Source organism: Neopelma chrysocephalum, unplaced genomic scaffold (genome assembly GCF_003984885.1).
Source record: "Neopelma chrysocephalum unplaced genomic scaffold, ASM398488v2 Primary Assembly neopelma1_23, whole genome shotgun sequence".
In the NCBI taxonomy this organism is placed as follows: domain Eukaryota; kingdom Metazoa; phylum Chordata; class Aves; order Passeriformes; family Pipridae; genus Neopelma; species Neopelma chrysocephalum.
The window spans coordinates 36639559-36657250 of NW_020897691.1; the positions used below are offsets into that span (position 1 = coordinate 36639559).

At 36.2% G+C, this 17692-nt stretch overlaps 1 protein-coding gene across 1 annotated transcript in view; it reads left to right on the forward strand.

Annotated features, from left to right (window-relative positions):
- The window catches only part of PDSS2 (decaprenyl diphosphate synthase subunit 2), a 112287-nt gene that overhangs the window by 63449 nt on the left and 31146 nt on the right, over positions 1 to 17692 (forward strand). Inside the window, exon 3 of the mRNA XM_027693894.1 lies at positions 10748 to 10946. Within this exon, the coding sequence (XP_027549695.1) occupies positions 10748 to 10946 (199 nt within the window). The remainder of the gene's footprint in view (positions 1 to 10747; positions 10947 to 17692) is intronic.

Below are 17692 nucleotides of genomic sequence, written 5' to 3' on the forward strand. Positions count from 1 at the left end.
TGTCAGGTGGCACATCCAGTACTCAAGTTCTTCCTCTCTCTTACAGTTTTATGACTTCCAAATGCTGGCTGTCACTTGGAGTTTAGGGGGACATTGACATCTTTTTAAGCAATAAACATGTCCTTGCTTGTGCTGACAAATTTTCACATTTGCCTGGTTACATCTTTTCACCCACATACCATCTATAAACACAAAAAGACAGGAAAATAAATGTCTCCAACAGTAATTTTCTAACTGGAAGTCAATGTATGCAACTGGGTAAAAAGGTACTTTAAATCATCTTACAGGTGTTTCCTCGGAGATGGCACTCTAGTTGTTTGAGACAACTGTTTTTCCACCTACTGTGAAGAATTAGTTGCCTTTCAGACACTTAAATATTTCCGTGCTGTTAAAGCAGCAAATTGAAAAGCAGATGAGAAAGTTTAAATCCGAGGCTGAAAGTTCAGCTTCAGCTTTTAGTTTTATGACTTTTTTCACTTTGTGTCACAACCTAATTGTTGTTTTCACTTAGAGCAAACTCAATATTACTTAATTAATAACTCTATTAAAAATATCTATCTTCTTTCATGGCAAATGACAGTTCTTTTTAGTATCCTGTGTTAGATAATAGTTGAGAGAATAATAGATTCAAGGGACCTTTGATCTACCATTACTGTAAAATAAAAATACAACTTAATTTTTTTTTCCCACTGACCATAATGGTTTTAACCTTGTGTACTAATTGGAATGGGCTTGTGGGGGCAGAGTCTTAAATGAGACACAAATGAAGGAAAAATTGCTAATGCTGCCACTGTATATCTAATGAGCACTGTGTAATAAACCATAACCTCTTCAACATTTCTATGGAAAATGGTGTGATTATTTTGGATGGCTGGCCCTTTGTGTGCGGCTCATTACCATCTGGCATAATGTGTATTGATATAGCCTGTAATTGTCAACTCTTATTTGACATGCTGCCTTTAATAAATGTGACTTGCATGACTAGAACCCCCTAATGGTTATATGGAAAACTCTAATTAAAGAAAATATGTATACTTAGGTAAAATACACACCCTTATATCCATAAAATGATTCTGTAGATGGTCTCTGTTTTTCTTTATGTCCTGTTCTTTGTGGGAATACTTGTATGTATTCCCATGTTAGTACTGCGCCAAATACATTGCATTACCAATGTGGATACCTAAATATATGAAGACAGACATGAATCTTGAATGTAGGTAATTTCCTCTTGCAGAACTTGCTGCAAAAAAAATGTTGAAATATATATGTTCTATGTGCTGTAAGACAGAAGTAATATACCTGTGGTAATGGAAGGGTTCCCTGCCTGCTGTTTGCTTTGTATGCTCCTGTGCTGGGAATGCGGGAAAACTGTAAGGGGACAAATGGCTCTGGTTTTGATGTTTCTCCTGAAGAAGGTGACTGAAAGTATTTATACCTATTTTAAAAAAAATGAGCTTCTGGCCAATAATAAGTTTCAGATACAGGGACCAGCATTATCTGCTACCAAATCTAAGTTGTCTGCTACCAAATCTAAGTTATCTGTTGTTTATTTTCTGAAAAGTTTCCTTTTGTTGGCTTTATGATTCATTAATACATGAATAACTGAAACATCATTCTGACAGTCAGAATGTTTGCACTACAAAACATAGGATTTCCCCAACTTTAATCAGCTTTAATGCTTGTGCAATGGGATATCATCAGGCGTTACCTTCAATTGTGCTGTTGATGGAAAGTCCATCATTGCTCTTTGTAATAGATTTTGGAAAGTGCCTTCACTTTATTCTCTTCTGGATTTGCTTATGTTCAGGCGACTGGATCTTAATTTATGTTTGCTTGATGGATCAGCATATTCTCTTGAATTTGTTTTCTGTTGTGTAGATACTTAAAGATTCTTTATAAATGGCTGTGACCAAATCTACTGATTCAATATCAGCCTCCTTGCCTTAAATAGCTTTGGTTTCTCACTTTGTCTCTTTTGTTTGCTTTGACTGTTATTATGACTCTTCTCAACTTTTTTCTCCTTTCCCAAATTCTTCCTGAATGAAGTTTCCAAGTAATAATTTTTACTGGTATCAGAAACTCAGGGTTGATCAAAACACTAGTTTTGCTAGTATTCTTCCCTTAAATCATCAGTGGATCCTACTGGTCTGTTTGAGTACAGTCACATTTTGTATCTGGGATGATATGTTCCTTCACCCTCACTCCACCCTTTTCCAAACTTTGGGTGTTTTCTTCTTGAAAGAGTCCCTTGTCCTGTATGTGTATGGTCTGCTTTGAGATCTTTTGATTGTTTTGTTTTTTTTTTTTTGCATTGCATATTTTTACTTGAGTAAAGCATATTGAACCAGTTCAGTTGACTCTGTATTGAGGATGAGTCATTTTCTTTGGTGTTTATCAGCTGTGTCATTCCTTTTCTGTTGCCTTCTCTCCTGAGTGCAAGTTCTCTGGACCTACTAACTGTAAAATCTTAGCCACTGCTGCTGTTCATGAGCGTTATTCACTGTTGGACTAGGAGATGTAAATACCTGCTTGTGTTAATACATTGCTTAAAAATATAGCAGGTTTTCTAAAATCCCTTGCTTTTATGTTGTGTTTCTGCCCAACCTTGCCTAATGGACCAATGCAGTTCCTAAAGTTCTTCTTGGCTTTGAGGCGTTTTTAGTATATCTTTTAAAATTATCTTTGCTCAGCTCCCAGTCCATCTCTGCATTTTCTCATCCAGTCCTTTATCATTTTTCTTACTTGGCTAGTTTCTCTGGTTTGTATTTGTTGCTATCAGTTTTCCAGTTTGTCTAAGCTACAGTTCCAGAGAAGGAACTGTAGCTGGTTTGGCTTTGTCTAAGCCACGATCTTTTAGCTTTTTGTTTCGTATTTTTAATCAGATTAGTCTTTTTAGCTGAGGATTTTTGGCTTTTTGTTCATATAGCAAAATATGAAAAAAAATATACTCTTGAGGAGTTTCCAGAAAGTATTCACGTTTTTCTATTTAATTTATCTGACTGATTCGGCTTGTTTTATGAATGAAAATATTGCTAATGTGTAATATTATATGCTTCTCAATATTATCTATCATAATTGTAAGGAATGTTTTTATACTGGTTTGGATTATATTGTTTTCATATAACAAATGTATTGAGCTCATGTTCACTTGTACCTATATTTTTAGTTCTGATACGAACTCTTTGTAGCAAATTGAATTTTTAATGTAGGGAATTCAAGTTGAATGCAACATTTCTTGAGCAAGCAAAATTCCTTTTAGAAATTTGAGCTAGTGCCAATATGTTATATTGCCAATATACATTATTGCATAAACATACTGAACACGCTGAATACCTTGCATCTTTATTTACAAAATGAGGAAAGTAGATATTTAAAGAAGTAAACATCTTAGCTCTTGTTATTACTTGATGTAATATTTGACATGGTCTACATAGTTGTTAATACAGTCTATAGCAGATACCAACTGGAATTTCAACTTGCCTTTTATTAAAAGTTTAAATCTTGATAATTGCCTTATAAAAACACAGTATAGCATTTTACAGCTTTACTTGATTTTTGAAATATGAATATTCCCATAGGGATAACCAGTGATTTTAAAATGGGATTATGATATGTGATTTTATAAATTTGACAATGTGCTTATAAATTAGTAGCTCTAAATTTTATGATTTATTTTTGACATCAGTGTTCAAGTAATCAAAGAAATCTTTTTCCAGATAACCTAACTAATCAAACCAAAGGAAAAAGCAAAGAGTATTAACATGAATATGTAAAGAAAAAATTATTAGGTCAAGCTAATCAACTCTCCTTTAAAATATAAAAAAACCATAAAACCTAAACTGGTAAGCCATTTTGTTTTTAACAAAACTTATGTAAGTACTGGCTCATGTCTAGAATCTCTTTCTTCTCTAGCAATGTTGGAAAGGTCTCTAAGAAAAGGAAAGGTAATTGATATCTCCCTTTTTAACACTTCTAGTGCTTATGAAATCTGTAGTAATTAAAATAAGATACAAAGCTATTTAAGTTTCTCATATCCTGGTCAGTGGGGATTAGAAAACATACCTAGACCTACCACCACATCTCAAGTTTGAGCAATGCCAATGTTCTTTTAATACCTGTTCGATGCAGAAAGGACTTTAATAGCAAGAAGGATGCAAAGGACGAACACAACAAGATTTGTCTTTACAGGGAGTGTATCTGGATTCATACCTTGTCAGCCCAGCCTGCCTGCTCCTCATCTGTTTACATGGCTGCACTGTCATTGGTTTCTGGATCTTAAAGTGGCTAGATACTTCCTATTAAGCAGGTTTCCTCTTCATATTCCCTTCTTTATTGGTCCCAGCCTACATGCCTGCCTCTGGAAAGCATCAGCTTGACTTAGTGATTCTGGTGGTATTATTCTTCTGGCTTTTCTGATTAACGCTTTTTCTTTTTAAACGGAACTTGAGAGAGTGAGTCTTACCAGGTCTTTGTCTAGATTCTCTCACCTGGTTCCCATAATTGATGCTTTTGCTTCCAGGTTGGGAATACTTTTCTTTTAGGCTGTGCAATTTGGAAAGGGAATTGCTGTGATGATGCCACCCAGCCCAAGAAAACTGCTGTAGGTTGTGATCCCTATTCTTTGGCCACTGATGCTGATTATAGGAGTAAGCCATACAGAGCCTTCAGACACAAGTTCACCAGTTAGGGCTTTGTTTTGCTGGGGGTGATGACGCAAATATGGATTGCTTGCAGTCTGGTGTAGGCAGCTGGCTCCCAGACTCAAGGACTCCTGGCTGCACTGTGGTGACACAGTGGTGACTGTCTTGGCACATCCGTGGCACTAGCTGGAAACTGATACAGGTTGATTAACAGAAGGGTTTTTGCCGGTCTTGACTTCACTGCTTGTTCTGTGGTAGACCTAACACTGAAGTCAAGACCGGCAAAAACCCTTCTTCCTAATTCCTGCATTAAAGAAAGGAACAGGACCCTGACCTCAAGGGCTGTTGTCCCTCTGCTGCTAACCGCCCACAATGCTTAGGAAAACTGGCTTTCCAGTTCAAGTGAATCTCTGCCCACTAAAAATCAGAAAACATTTCCAAAACCTGTAATGGGCTGAGGGAAGATCTTACTAAGACAAATTATGGTGAAAAGAACCTGAGCAATAATCAGTGGTGTGTGAGATTCAGAATGAAAATGTAAGATCTTTCCAAAATAAAGAAGGAAAACATGTGAAGGAGTATTAGTAAAAGTTTACTTCAAAAACTTTGTGATGGTAGGAAGAGAAGGATATGAAAGAGGTAAGATATGTAGCCAGTTTAAAAACAAGCTGGTTGTTAGGAATGCAGTTAAAAAACATACTCAACAAATTTTATAGAACTGATATCTTTCAACTTCATTTATCCCTCAGGTGAAAGACACCCCTAACAGTAGTTTAAGTGCCAAGATAGAAGAAACCACAGAAGTCTTGGTCTCTGACCTTGTTAAGGGATAACAGTGGGTAGATGTTTTCTGCTGGTTAACAGATATATGAGTCATGGTAATGCAGTGAATATTTGGTGCTCTGCTTAAGACTACTGCTTTAACCTGAAGATTTTTCCTGTTAGTGAAACCACAGCACCTGCCACATATGTTGACTGGCTAAACACTTCCCTCCCCCTTTAATTTCTTATAGAAGAGACTATACACACAAGATGAGAATGAGACTTTCCATCACCACAATGCTATTTGTTACTCACTATATATTGTTCCTCTAATCGTGGTTTAGTAACCATGGCATTGACTTTGAGAGGTGAATGGGAAAAAGAATTGTAAAATTCAGTGCCCTTTCTTGCTGTGTAACTAAGTGGGCTATCTTGGTGCAGCACCAGATAGTATCCAGAACATACAGGATCAAATTGAATGTAGTGTGTGCACCTTCTTGTCTTTATAAAATTTTTCATTCTGTTCATTTTTCAAAAAATCAGTAAAATTGGATAGGGAGTTCTGCCTAAATACATTGTCAGTACCTGAGATTATTACTTTAATTCTTTAGTTAATGTTTTTTCATATGTAATTTCCACTAAAGAACTATTTCTTTTTTTTTTTTATCAGATTCATAGGTGTGTATATAGAGATTATTATAGTTGTCACTGAAATGGAATGGATGTTGGTAGTTTTAATTTTTTTTTTTTTTAAATCCCGAATGTAAGGCTTTTCATCCAAATTAATCCTTTGTGTATTGAAGGGAAACTATTGAATTGACAATCACAAAGAAAACGTTCAAATCTTGGGTGTGTACTGTTAGTCACTTTAATTCAAAGGTTCGATGATAAAAGTTCTTAAAGAATTTTTGTTCTATCAGTTCCATTATCTTTGTTCATTGCAGTTACTTAAAAAATTTTTGAATGTGGTTTTTAGTGGCTAATTTAAGTCTTTGGCCCATTTCTGTGAAATATTATGCCTAGTAATAACATTTTTAATTATTAAATGCTTCTTTGTGTAACCTGTCATCCTTTGAGAGGCCCAGTGTAGTTCTGACAGTTGGCTGATAATGAAAGGTAAACTGACTCAAGTTTTCTTGCTGTTACTGAGAACTTGAATTTCCATCACAAATATTTCAGAGGAGTATTTAAGCTGAAGTTCTCTTTTGTTTACAGCAATACAAATGCACTATTTAATATTTCTGTTTTATCACGTTTTACAAAATGCTATTATTTCTTTTTAGAGTAGGACTTGAAATTAGGAACTGAAGTCACTTATAAGAACTCTTGCAGAGATTGTACTGGTTAGTGTTTCACAGCTGCAGGTCTTTAAAGGTAACACAAACAATGAAGAACGTATTCAGGATGCCCGGAAGAAACACTGCAAAATTTTTAGAAGTTACATAGGAAATTTACAATCAAAACGTATTTTGTTGCCACAGAATTTTGTTTCAATATTTTGCCAATCCCCTTTATCCTGCCATACATTTTTTGTAGGCTTTGACATTTGTGTGAATTCTGCATGAGATGTTCATCACTGTAAGACCATTACAATGATACTATGATGAGGCAGACTGCAAGGCCTACAGATTGGAAATTTTAATCCAGAACAAAACTGTGAAATGCGTTTTTTTTGAGATAGAAGCATATTTACAAAGTTTCTCCATTAGTTCTTTATTTTTCTGTATAGGCGTGGTGCCTGTATGAGTGCGGGGTTTCTACAAAACCTATATTCCTTACTTTGGTGTCACAGTAGCAGGTTGTTGCAGCTACTGCATTAGTTTATGTGGACCAATATAAAAGATTTCTTAAAGTCTGCTCAGAACTTTATCAAAGTTCACCAAAATATACTTAAATGTCAGTGATCTGTGTGCTTTCATTGTGGGGTGGGAGCAAAGAGAGGGAATAGAAATTGCACTTGTTTTTTTTGTTGCAGGATCTAATTGTTCATATAACTTAATTTTTGTTTTTCTAGTGTTTTCCTGCAAGCTGGTGTTTCACAGTCCTAGAATCAATATAGCTTCAGAGGACCTTGCTGAAGGGTTTTTTCATTACTTGTGGAGTTAGTTTTTCCTTTGTCTTTCCAGAATGACATTTACAGCTTGAGGAGCCCATAATATAAGGGATACTCTACAGCAAACATTTAACAGAGCTTTAGATTAGGTACGCTGGCACTGAAAGTGCAGGAACAAGGAGTCAGAAGCACGTGTTAAACCATGATAGCCAGTTAGACTGTGACCCATCAAAATTTCTTAGTAAGGTCCCCCAGGTACCATTCTCTTTGGAACAACCATTTCTTTGTGTATTTCTGCATGTGGGTTGATTTTTGAAAGGAGGAGAAAGAAAAGAAGGTTAAGTCGTGTGTGGAGCTCAACATAGTATCATCTCTTGAAACTTGATGCCTGGAAGTGGAGCCTCTGGGGCATTTGTTGGTGGTTTGCAGGGCCTTCTTGCTTCAGAGGTGAAAGGCGGTGGAAGTGTGTTAGCATTTGGTGAAAAAGTTTTCCTGATTCTTAGCCTGCTCCCATTTAGGAATTTTGTGTGTTTAAAAATGTTGACTATTTTGTCAGTTCTACTTTGCTATGTAGGTAATTCTTGTGGCAGCCACTTCTTGTTGTGTGAATGTGGGCTCTGGAGTGGGAACAGGATGGAAGCAGTCGGAGTTTGTAATCTCATCACCCTGTTTCTAAGTCCAGCATTGCATAAACATTATTTTTTTTGTATTTTGGGATTGACTGCTTTCAAATATGAAATTATTTAGTCACTGAATTGTACTCTGGATCAAGAAAGCTGTATATAGTATTGCTTTAGCCATTCAATAGCAACTTTGTAATAGCGGTGTTTATTTTTTGGATACTGGCCTTTACAAAGTTGTGTCAAGGATCCTCCTGTATTGGCAGCAGAACCATGGACTTCTTATTCTGCCTGGGTGTTATGGAGATTATCACAAAAAGCATTCAGAAATGCATTGCCTGGGATTTCTGCAATAGCTTTGATTCTTGTACTTTTAGTTTGCTAGGGAGAGAGGGTGGAAGAGCAGTGTGTAAGATCAGAATTAGGCACAGATTATCTGCCTAATATGGTTCTTGTTAGCACAAATAATATGAATACCTCTTGGAGGACAAACAAATTATATAAAAAGAAATGAAAACATCCAGATCCTGAGCATTTGGAAAGCATGACGCTGATGTATTTGTGTAACCTTTTCATGAAGAGTGATGCTGAAGTCAAAGAGGGGATTTTTATTTCCTTCATTAAAAGCTTATTAAACGAAGAAATAGGACAGTCGTTGTTTTGCTTCAATAGTTGACGGTCACAGAGGCAGGCCTGGTCTCCTCAGGATATTAATGCCTGCTTTCAGCTGGGGGAAATGAGCCGTTGCTTGAGTTAGCTGCAGCTTTATGTGCTCGTCACTAGGGATCCTCATATGTCCTGGGATGTACGGCAGTTGGAAATGGCAGAGCTCGGCAGCAGGGAGCAGAGGGCTCTCATTACTATTCCTAACAGGTAACTTGGCTCAATCTGCCCAGAGCAAGTCTGTTTAATGTTGATCAGCTGTCCATCTGATAAACCGAATTGATATGGACATATCCTCCAAGGGCTGCCCCGACAATGACAGGAGAATCAGGATGTCTTGTTAGTCTTTTTCTTGGAGCTTGAAATTTTATTAACCCTTTGTTAGAGCTGAGGCAAGTGTGATTACAGTACTGCAGCTGGGTTGTGTGAGTTTCTCCCTCACCTCTTTGAAAAGCAGCATCAACCTTCAGTTTTATTGTCTACATGGAGAATGCCTAGCTGTTTGGTTTTTGGATTCTTTTTCTTTCTGTGGAGCCAAAAATTGTGAATTATACAGGCAGCTTTGAAAACAGCTTAGGTTTTTTTGTGCATGACAAAATACATCGGGAACCTCTATTTATCCTCTCTCCCAAGCTCATCTGCGTTTTGCATGCCTGCCCAGGCCATGTGACTCTCCTGGCTCTTCTCTCTTGCTAATTGGCACAGATCACTGGCCTGAAACAGTTGCTGCTGGGGCTCTTCACAGGTCACATATATTTGGGGCAGCAGGTTACTTTAGATTAATATGGTGTGGGGCAGTTGCAACACATCTTCACTGTCCAGAGGAAACAGAATTAATTTACTTGGTATTATGTCAGTACTGAGGCAGAATCTAACCTGAGCATGTATCAGCAGGTATATGCATATGTGAAGGTTAGGAGCAGTTTGGTTACTCAGTGAATCAGTGCTAGGCCACTTTTGAATAAGCACAGGAAGCATAACATACCTTTGTTCTATGTTATAATTATTTGGAACTGCCTTTAGTCATCTGTTTAGTTGAGGGCATGGATTGCGTTTTTGCTCATATGTGAAGTCTCCATGGCATAAAGGGAACTGCTTGAGTCAGAAAACATGTGAATATGCTGCAGATTTCATAAGGGGGAGGTCCTGTGTGTATCTAGGTTTGCAGTGTTAAAAGGATGCTCCAGTGCATGGCTCTGTTCCCCTCTCTCCTTGTCCCTGCTCAGTTATGTCAGTTCAACACCTCATTGTAGTTCTGAGCTAAGGTCACATCTCTGGGCTCCTTGGAGTGACAGTCACTAACTGTCTGGGGCTACAGGATTTGACTGTGGGAGGAGAGGGCTGTGCTAATGACTCTTTTCATGCCTTTTCCAAAAAATCAAAATAGAGGGCAAGCCTCTATGGAATAAGCTCTGTGGAAAGCCTCTCACAGGGATTTGATGGACAGTTGCTTTAGCTGCTTTTGACTGAAACAATCAGTGAAAAATCACTAGTACATGGTTCTAAAATGTTCAACTGTTTTTCTTCTGCCTGCACTCTTCCCCCTTGGTCATATTGAACTGCAAGGTATCCTATTATTAATTAAATGCTAATTTGAGCAGTCATTGGGTGCAGCATTCTTATGGTGTTCATATTGGCTTGCTTGCACTTCCCCTGCTGATACATCCTTTGTTCCTTCCCATCAGTACTTTCTGCTTGGCATTTTCATCATGTCAGTGTCCCTCAAGCTTCTGGTACACAAAACAAAAGAAGAAAGCACCATGAGGACTATATGGATTATTTTGCTTTATTTTGTGAAAGAATTCAAACAGAGGGTAGCTGCTTACGTGGAAGTACTTAGTGACAGTTCTCTATGCTAAACACCTCCCAGTTGTGGCTTCTAGCAGTACATAGAAGAGCTACACAATTCATAAAATATCTGTTTAGTACATGTGGTTGTTTGTCCATTTTCATTAAGAATCTCTATTCATAGCATCAAAATAATTGTTCTTTTTCTTTCTTTCTTTCAGTCAAAGAAGTCTGGCTGAGATTACGGAGCTGATCCACACTGCTTTTCTGGTGCATCGTGGCATAGTAAACATTGGTGAGCTCAAGTCCTGTGACGGCCCGCTGAAGGATATGCAGTTTGGAAATAAAATGGCTGTTTTGAGTGGAGATTTTCTCCTAGCAAATGCTTGCACGAGCCTTGCGCAGTTGCAGAACACCAAGGTAAAAAGAAAAAGATTTTACTGCCAGAGCAAGTAACTAACTATGAGTGAATCTTTTGAAAGAGAGGCCCTTTTAAAAAATCAGCAGTTATGTATGTATATATGGAGCATCATTTAAAAATCAGCATACTTACAATATAGCTGTAGATGGATTGACAGGCTGCTGCTGCTGCTGCTGTGAACATGTTTACCGCTCCCCTATAGAATTACTGTGATGAGATCTTTAGTACACATTCTGAAGCACTGTAGTGATTGGTGAGTGGCTACTTTGGTGAATTGAAGGTACACGCAGTGGCATCTTTGACATATCAGGCTACAACGCCACTGGCAAACTGCCAGCTGAAGACATGTTTGGTCTGTTATTTTCTTTTACCTTGTGCTTTGTGAAAAGTTTGCTGTCTCAGAGAATTCTTGAGGGAAAAGGCTTTATTGCTTTGTCTCAGGTGATTTTTTGCTCTTAATAAAATTACTTTGTTAGGCATTTGGATGTCCCTGCATACTGGACTGCCCTATTACTGTATATGTACTGGCTTCTAAAGGACAGCTGCAATCCAGCTGCTCATACAAACTGTTTGAAACTTTACAGGGAGATGTTTTTAATGAGAAACAAATTGTATATATGTATTGTCTTAGAAAATGAGACTGATGGAGACATTAAGAGATCATCTCTCTAGTCAGTTCTTCTTTTTACCAGGTATGATGAGCTACTCTAAACCATTCTTGACATGCATTTGTCTTGCTTGTTCTTAAAACCTCCCATGGTGGAGAAAATCCTGGGCATCTCTGTGCAAGTCTAGTGTGGCTAGACTAACATGCATGGTTGAAGAGCTTCGTGTGCCATTCTGTTGGAAACAGGAAACAGTACTTTTTTGCAGAGGTACTTTTTATACATTTGAAGGTTGCTGCCATATCATAATGTAAAATAAATGTTTGTCCTGTGCAACTGTCAATAATCAGCATAGTTGTAATCATGAGTTTAAGGAGTCTATTTTTTTTAGATTCTTATGCTAAGTCTCCTCATGGTGGTATTTGAGTATTTCTGCACTCCTTTGATCATAAGTGTGACAGTTTCTCTCAGAAGTGGTGTCATTTTCTGACACAGAGCTGAGATTCAAGAGAAGAGACAGAAAATTAGATGTCGGTCTACTGGAATAGTGGGTTAAGCCATTATGGTGTTAACTGGTAGTAAGTACTAAAAAAAATAGTTTTAAATAGTACGTACCATAACCAAAATGGGGTGCAGTTGATTTTACTAATTATTATTGATTTGTATAAATACTTTTTTTTTAGTACTTTGTAGGATTGTCAAGAGAGACCAAAGGATTTAACCCTACATCAATTTTTTGTTTCAACATAAGAGGAAACTTTTATAAAACATAGCACCTATTACTTTGCATTTAGTACATCAGTGAGTACTGCAGCAGGAATGTATTATCCCTGAAGACTTGCCAGGAAGTAAGCCTACAGTCAAATGAAGCACAAGAAATAATTTTTTTTTAAAAGCAATCATTATACTGCATGTTGGAAAATTCTGCCAAAACATTTTAGCACTTTTTTTCATTTTTCTGACATCTTAATACTTTTGTAGCTTCTACATACGATAAGTGGGATGCCATAATGGAAACTGATTGACTTAGTAAATGATTCTTTTTCATATGTCTAACCCTACTAGCAATGTAAGAAAAATTGAAGTACAAGCTATAGAAATCTCTTGACAGGTGCAATGATTTAAACATACTGTATTTATTCTTTTGTAAATGATGAATTTTCGAATCTGGCATCTGTTTTTTAGCAGTGTGAAATAACTGTGACTTCTTTCCTTCATAATGTTTTGTGTTCTGTGATGTAAAAGGTAAAAATCACAGTACTGCTTTTTTTGCTGGCATTTAGCAAATTGGCTAATGAAATGAGCAGCATTGTATCGTACATGGTAGTGACCATGGTATGCTATAACCTCCATAGACATGCATAGCTGTTCTATAGACCAGAATTTGAATTAAAACGGGTTTTAACATTAACTGAACTCACTGCTACCAAGATAATTTTATTGTGCTGTTAAACTTGTCTGAGCTTGTGTATGATGCATTTATCTCTGTGCTTCTCTCGGGGCTGACAATTAGACATGAAATTCTGTAGTCGTAATGAAATGCAGAGCTATTTTATAATTGCCAAGGGTAAAATTAGCAAAGTCAATTATTTTCCCTTAGGCTTTTCCCTGTAGATATTAAAAGGCTGCAAGGTAATTGCCTTAGGTAACACTTTGATTTTTAAATAACATTAAATATAGGAATTGTTGTTGTTAATTCGTAGTAATTTTCCTCTTCTTGCTACTGTTGTGGATTATAACTGTAATGATATTAACAAGAATCAAGGCTCAGGGTTTGTGGTTTTGGGGGTTTTCTTTTAAACTAGTACCCGTACCTCTCATATGTTTGCTAAAGTTATGCAAAGAAGGGTTTGGGGTGGTCTTTTGGGCTTTATGTTTTTTAATCTCTGAGGTACAAGGACTCTAGATTTCTTGAAATGTCAGTTAGGAAGACTCCTGTAAGATAAATTCTTATTTATCTTTATCTTTTGGATACATAACAATTCGGAGGAAAGGATTCTTATTTTCTACTTTGTGAAGTTATGATACATTAATTATGAATACAAAGTTGGTGTCAACTGAGACTTAAAGTAATGACGGGCAGATGCATCTGCATACTATGCTTTTGTAATCATGGCAAAGTTCTACATTTATTCAGGTAATAAAAACTTTTGAAAATGAACAGTAATTTCTTCAAAAACCTTACGGCTGCAAAGCATTAGACTGATCAGGTCACATGTATTTACAATTCTTTTGTACATTCATGATAACTTTTTGATCACCTTATATAAACTAACATTTGGATGGTGGCTCTTCTTGGCCTGTGGATTGTGGTGATAAATTATGTTATTGAAAATTATGTGGGTAAAACCTTACTTCAGAACTGCATCCTGTAGTAGATTGAAGATTTCTAATCCATGGATTTTAGAACAGAGTTGAGCCTAAAGATGAATTGGGTTGGGATCTTGTAGAAGTTGGTATATCAGCAGTGGAAGGCGGAGCCTTTGACAAGGAAAGGCTTGTTTGTGTTTTGCTACTTAACTAACAATGCCGTAATGTGTGGTAGTGTGATGATTTGTTGGAGTGTGTTTATATGGGATGACAAAGTTATTTTGGTAGGCCTTCTCATTTTGAGGTTGCAGTGTTCTGATAATAGGATCATGATAAGATATTTGTGAAAGTCATTGTAAACGTGTAGGCGTGGAAGTGACGGAAGAGTAAATTATGTTTGCCTAACAAAATAGGGTACCTCCCAGCTATCTTGTGGGATATGTGAACATAAGCAGTTTTAAATGAATGTGTGAATAAATTATTAAGAAGTGTAAAATGATATGTCTAACGGTTGGTTCTTTGTTGCCATCTGAAGGTAATATATCTTAACATTTGTAATCTTGCTTTGCCTAACCAAGGATATGGGCATGAAGCTGCTAAGAGCAAATTTTTTGAATGAAAGTCCTTCTTTGGCTCTGGTAGCAAAAAGTGTTAGTTTTGTCTTTGATTTCTGCTTGAGTAACCTTCACTTCTTGTAATATTTTTAGACTGGCTTTCAGATGCAAACATAGCAAAAGTAACAAATATTAATTGGCATTTTTGTCACCTGTCAGCCAAATGTGCAATACGGACATTTTACCACAGTGATGTGTGCATAGTGACCGTGGTATTATCAAGTAATGTGCTTTTTCAGGGTTTATAATAGATAAGTTGGAAAAAATCTGTTGCAGCATTAAAGCTGGTGCTTCCTAGCACACCTGAATCATTAATTGTCTTATGAAACTATAGAGAGGATGCTTAAAAGATGTAATTATGTTTTGATGCTTTCACACTCTGAAGACAGTGATGCATAGAACTTTCAGAAGGCTGAAATAATGCATTTTAGTACAGTGCCTAGAAAATAATAAAATAATCTGTAAATGCATTACTTTCAACTCCAGAAACTGATAAGAAGGCATCCCTTTGTATTTAAAGAAAGAAAACACACATACCAGCCAAACAACCAAAATAAAACCATAAAAACTCAGCATATCCAAAACAAAAAATAAAACCCCCCAAAAGAAGAAGAAAAAGCCTAGCCCAAAGACCTGAAATACATGTAGCAGTAGTGTTCTCCATAGTGCTTACTGAAATCTTAAGAACTGACTATTTTTCCCACCATAATTCAGTGAGGTCTGGTTGAAATAATTAAACTCTTCATGGAAACCCTTCAAAATCTACAGCCTGAAAGCTTAGAATTGAATTTAAAAATCTTGTCTGCCAATGCAGAGCTGACAGAAGACCACATTATAGAGCATTGTTTCATTAAGTATTATTTTTTTATAAATAAACAGTAGCACAGATGTAGTACTTATATAGTGGGTGCATTTCCTTATGTTAAGTTTATGTATTCCTAAAGGCATAAATGTGTTGTTTACAAAATAAGCCTTTTGTTTGCATAAACATCAATAAGCTAGTCATTTGAGTCTTCTTATATCTTCCTATTGCAACAATCTAAACGTACATTGAACTTTGTATAAGAACTACTTATCTTGAACTGTGGTTACAACCTTCAATTTTTTTAGTAGAAAACAGAATAAGGAGCTTTTCTGAAGCACTTTATTGTGTCTGTCTTACGGTACCTTCCTCTGAGGCACTGTTTGATGATGATGTATTGGACAAGATGGGGAGTAGGATAGTATCTCTACTGATGAGTATTTTTATTTTAATTTAGTATTTTAGAGTGCCACAGGGGCATGTCTCAAAACCAGACATTACTGAAAAGTACAGATAAGTTTAAAGAGCTCTGAACTAATTTATGGAAAAGTACACTTAAGAAACACTGCTTTGTCTGGATACCGGGGGAGAAGAAAACCAAGGAAGAAATCCTATGTTTTTGAGCCTTTAACCTAATATGCGATGACATAAGGCAACATGATTGAATTATTACATATCAAAGCTCTTCTTTGGGCAATGCGAAGTAAACAGTTCTATATCTTAAAATACTGAGACACGTACTGAATATCATCATACCACTTAGCATAGATTTTATTGGAGAATGCAAACACACTTTCAGTACTGACAAATATATAATTGATTCATAATTATATATGAATCATACGGAAGAAAAGTGTTATTTGTTTTAATTATTACTTTTAGACTGCACCAAAATTTACTAATGTGCATACACTTCTGAGAGGTAAGTTTAGTTTTAGTTTACTGCAAAATAAAACTTTAAAGAGACTGTAATTGAAACAAAGTTTATGTCCATTTAATGGACACGTATTGTTTTTTTCTGCACGATATTCTCAAACATTTTTAATAAGAAGATTTCTTGTCTGAAGTTTTATTGACAGTCATGTGAAGTTCCTTTGGTAGCAAAAAAAAAAAGGCACATTTAAGCATGAGGGGGAAAAAAACCTTATAGGTTAGAGATAAAAGGTTAAAATCTTTTGGACTCAACACTTCGAATTTTTCCCACACTACTGCCATAAAACTTTTGTCTAATATTTCTGCTGTCATTAGAGGCAACAGTTTTTGTGATGTTGATGATGATAACATTCTAGAATGATGTCAGTGAATCTAACATTGTCTCTTTTGATGCTTGTGTCAGTTTCTTAGCAAGTGCATCTTCTGCCATTGTTCACAAGAAGTAAATTTTATGGCCCCTAAAATTACACTGAGCAAATTCAGTTTTCTGAATATTTTACAGGGTTTTTCCTATTTCACTTTTGCTATGTATAACTGGTAATATAATTAAATATTTAGAAAATTTCATTACCTTAATGGCTGTCATTATATATTTGAAAAGTAATCTTTTAGAGAAGTTAAATTAGAGGATTAGGTGACACAGCTTATTAACTTATTAATTTAATTGAAATTCTAAAAATTATACTTAATCTGCAATTGTGATAATATGTTAGAAACAGTCTCCATTTAGATCTATAAGAGTTCTGTTGCATTGCAATGAGTGTCAGTTTTGAGATTAAAACTGCTTAACTTTGCATTAATTCCTAATCGCTGCATTCCTCAAATAGGTTTATCCTTCACCTTAGTGGCCTGTTGCACCTGTACTGGTTTTTAAACCTAACGCTTATGTTAAGCTTTCCCAAAGTTAGACTCCACTGCAGTTAGTATAGGTCTGTATTGAAAGAGTATATTTTTCTGTGGTTCTTGGCCATGGCACTGTTGGAAAAATTTGTTTAGATTTCAGACTGTTTTCTGTCCTTCCACTTCTGCATGAAAAAATAGTTTTTAAAAAAAGAGTGATTTCTGCCACTTCCCTTATGGACATGTATGACTTAAAACAGGGCCTTGTAGTGGAATGACTGCTGCAGAACATGGAAGGACTGAAACTGATAGCAGAATACATAATCATAGGTATCATTGAATCTTCAAGTCTAGATTAAAGTCTTTCCCAAAAATATACTGTGAGAATATTTTGAAAGGATCAAGGCATGGTGCTATCGAGAACAGAATTCTGAGTGTTTGAGGTTCTGTCTCAATGTCATGTTGACTGAGAAAGTAAATGTCTCAGGAAAAAGTTTTCCACTGAGTTGGGAGTTTTTTTCAGTAGCTTACTTAAGATTTTTATAGTGGTTTGCACAATGTCTATTTAATGATCTTGCCTCTGAATTCTCTCACTAACAATTTCCTCAATTTGCATCTGAATTTGCCTTCCTCATCATAGC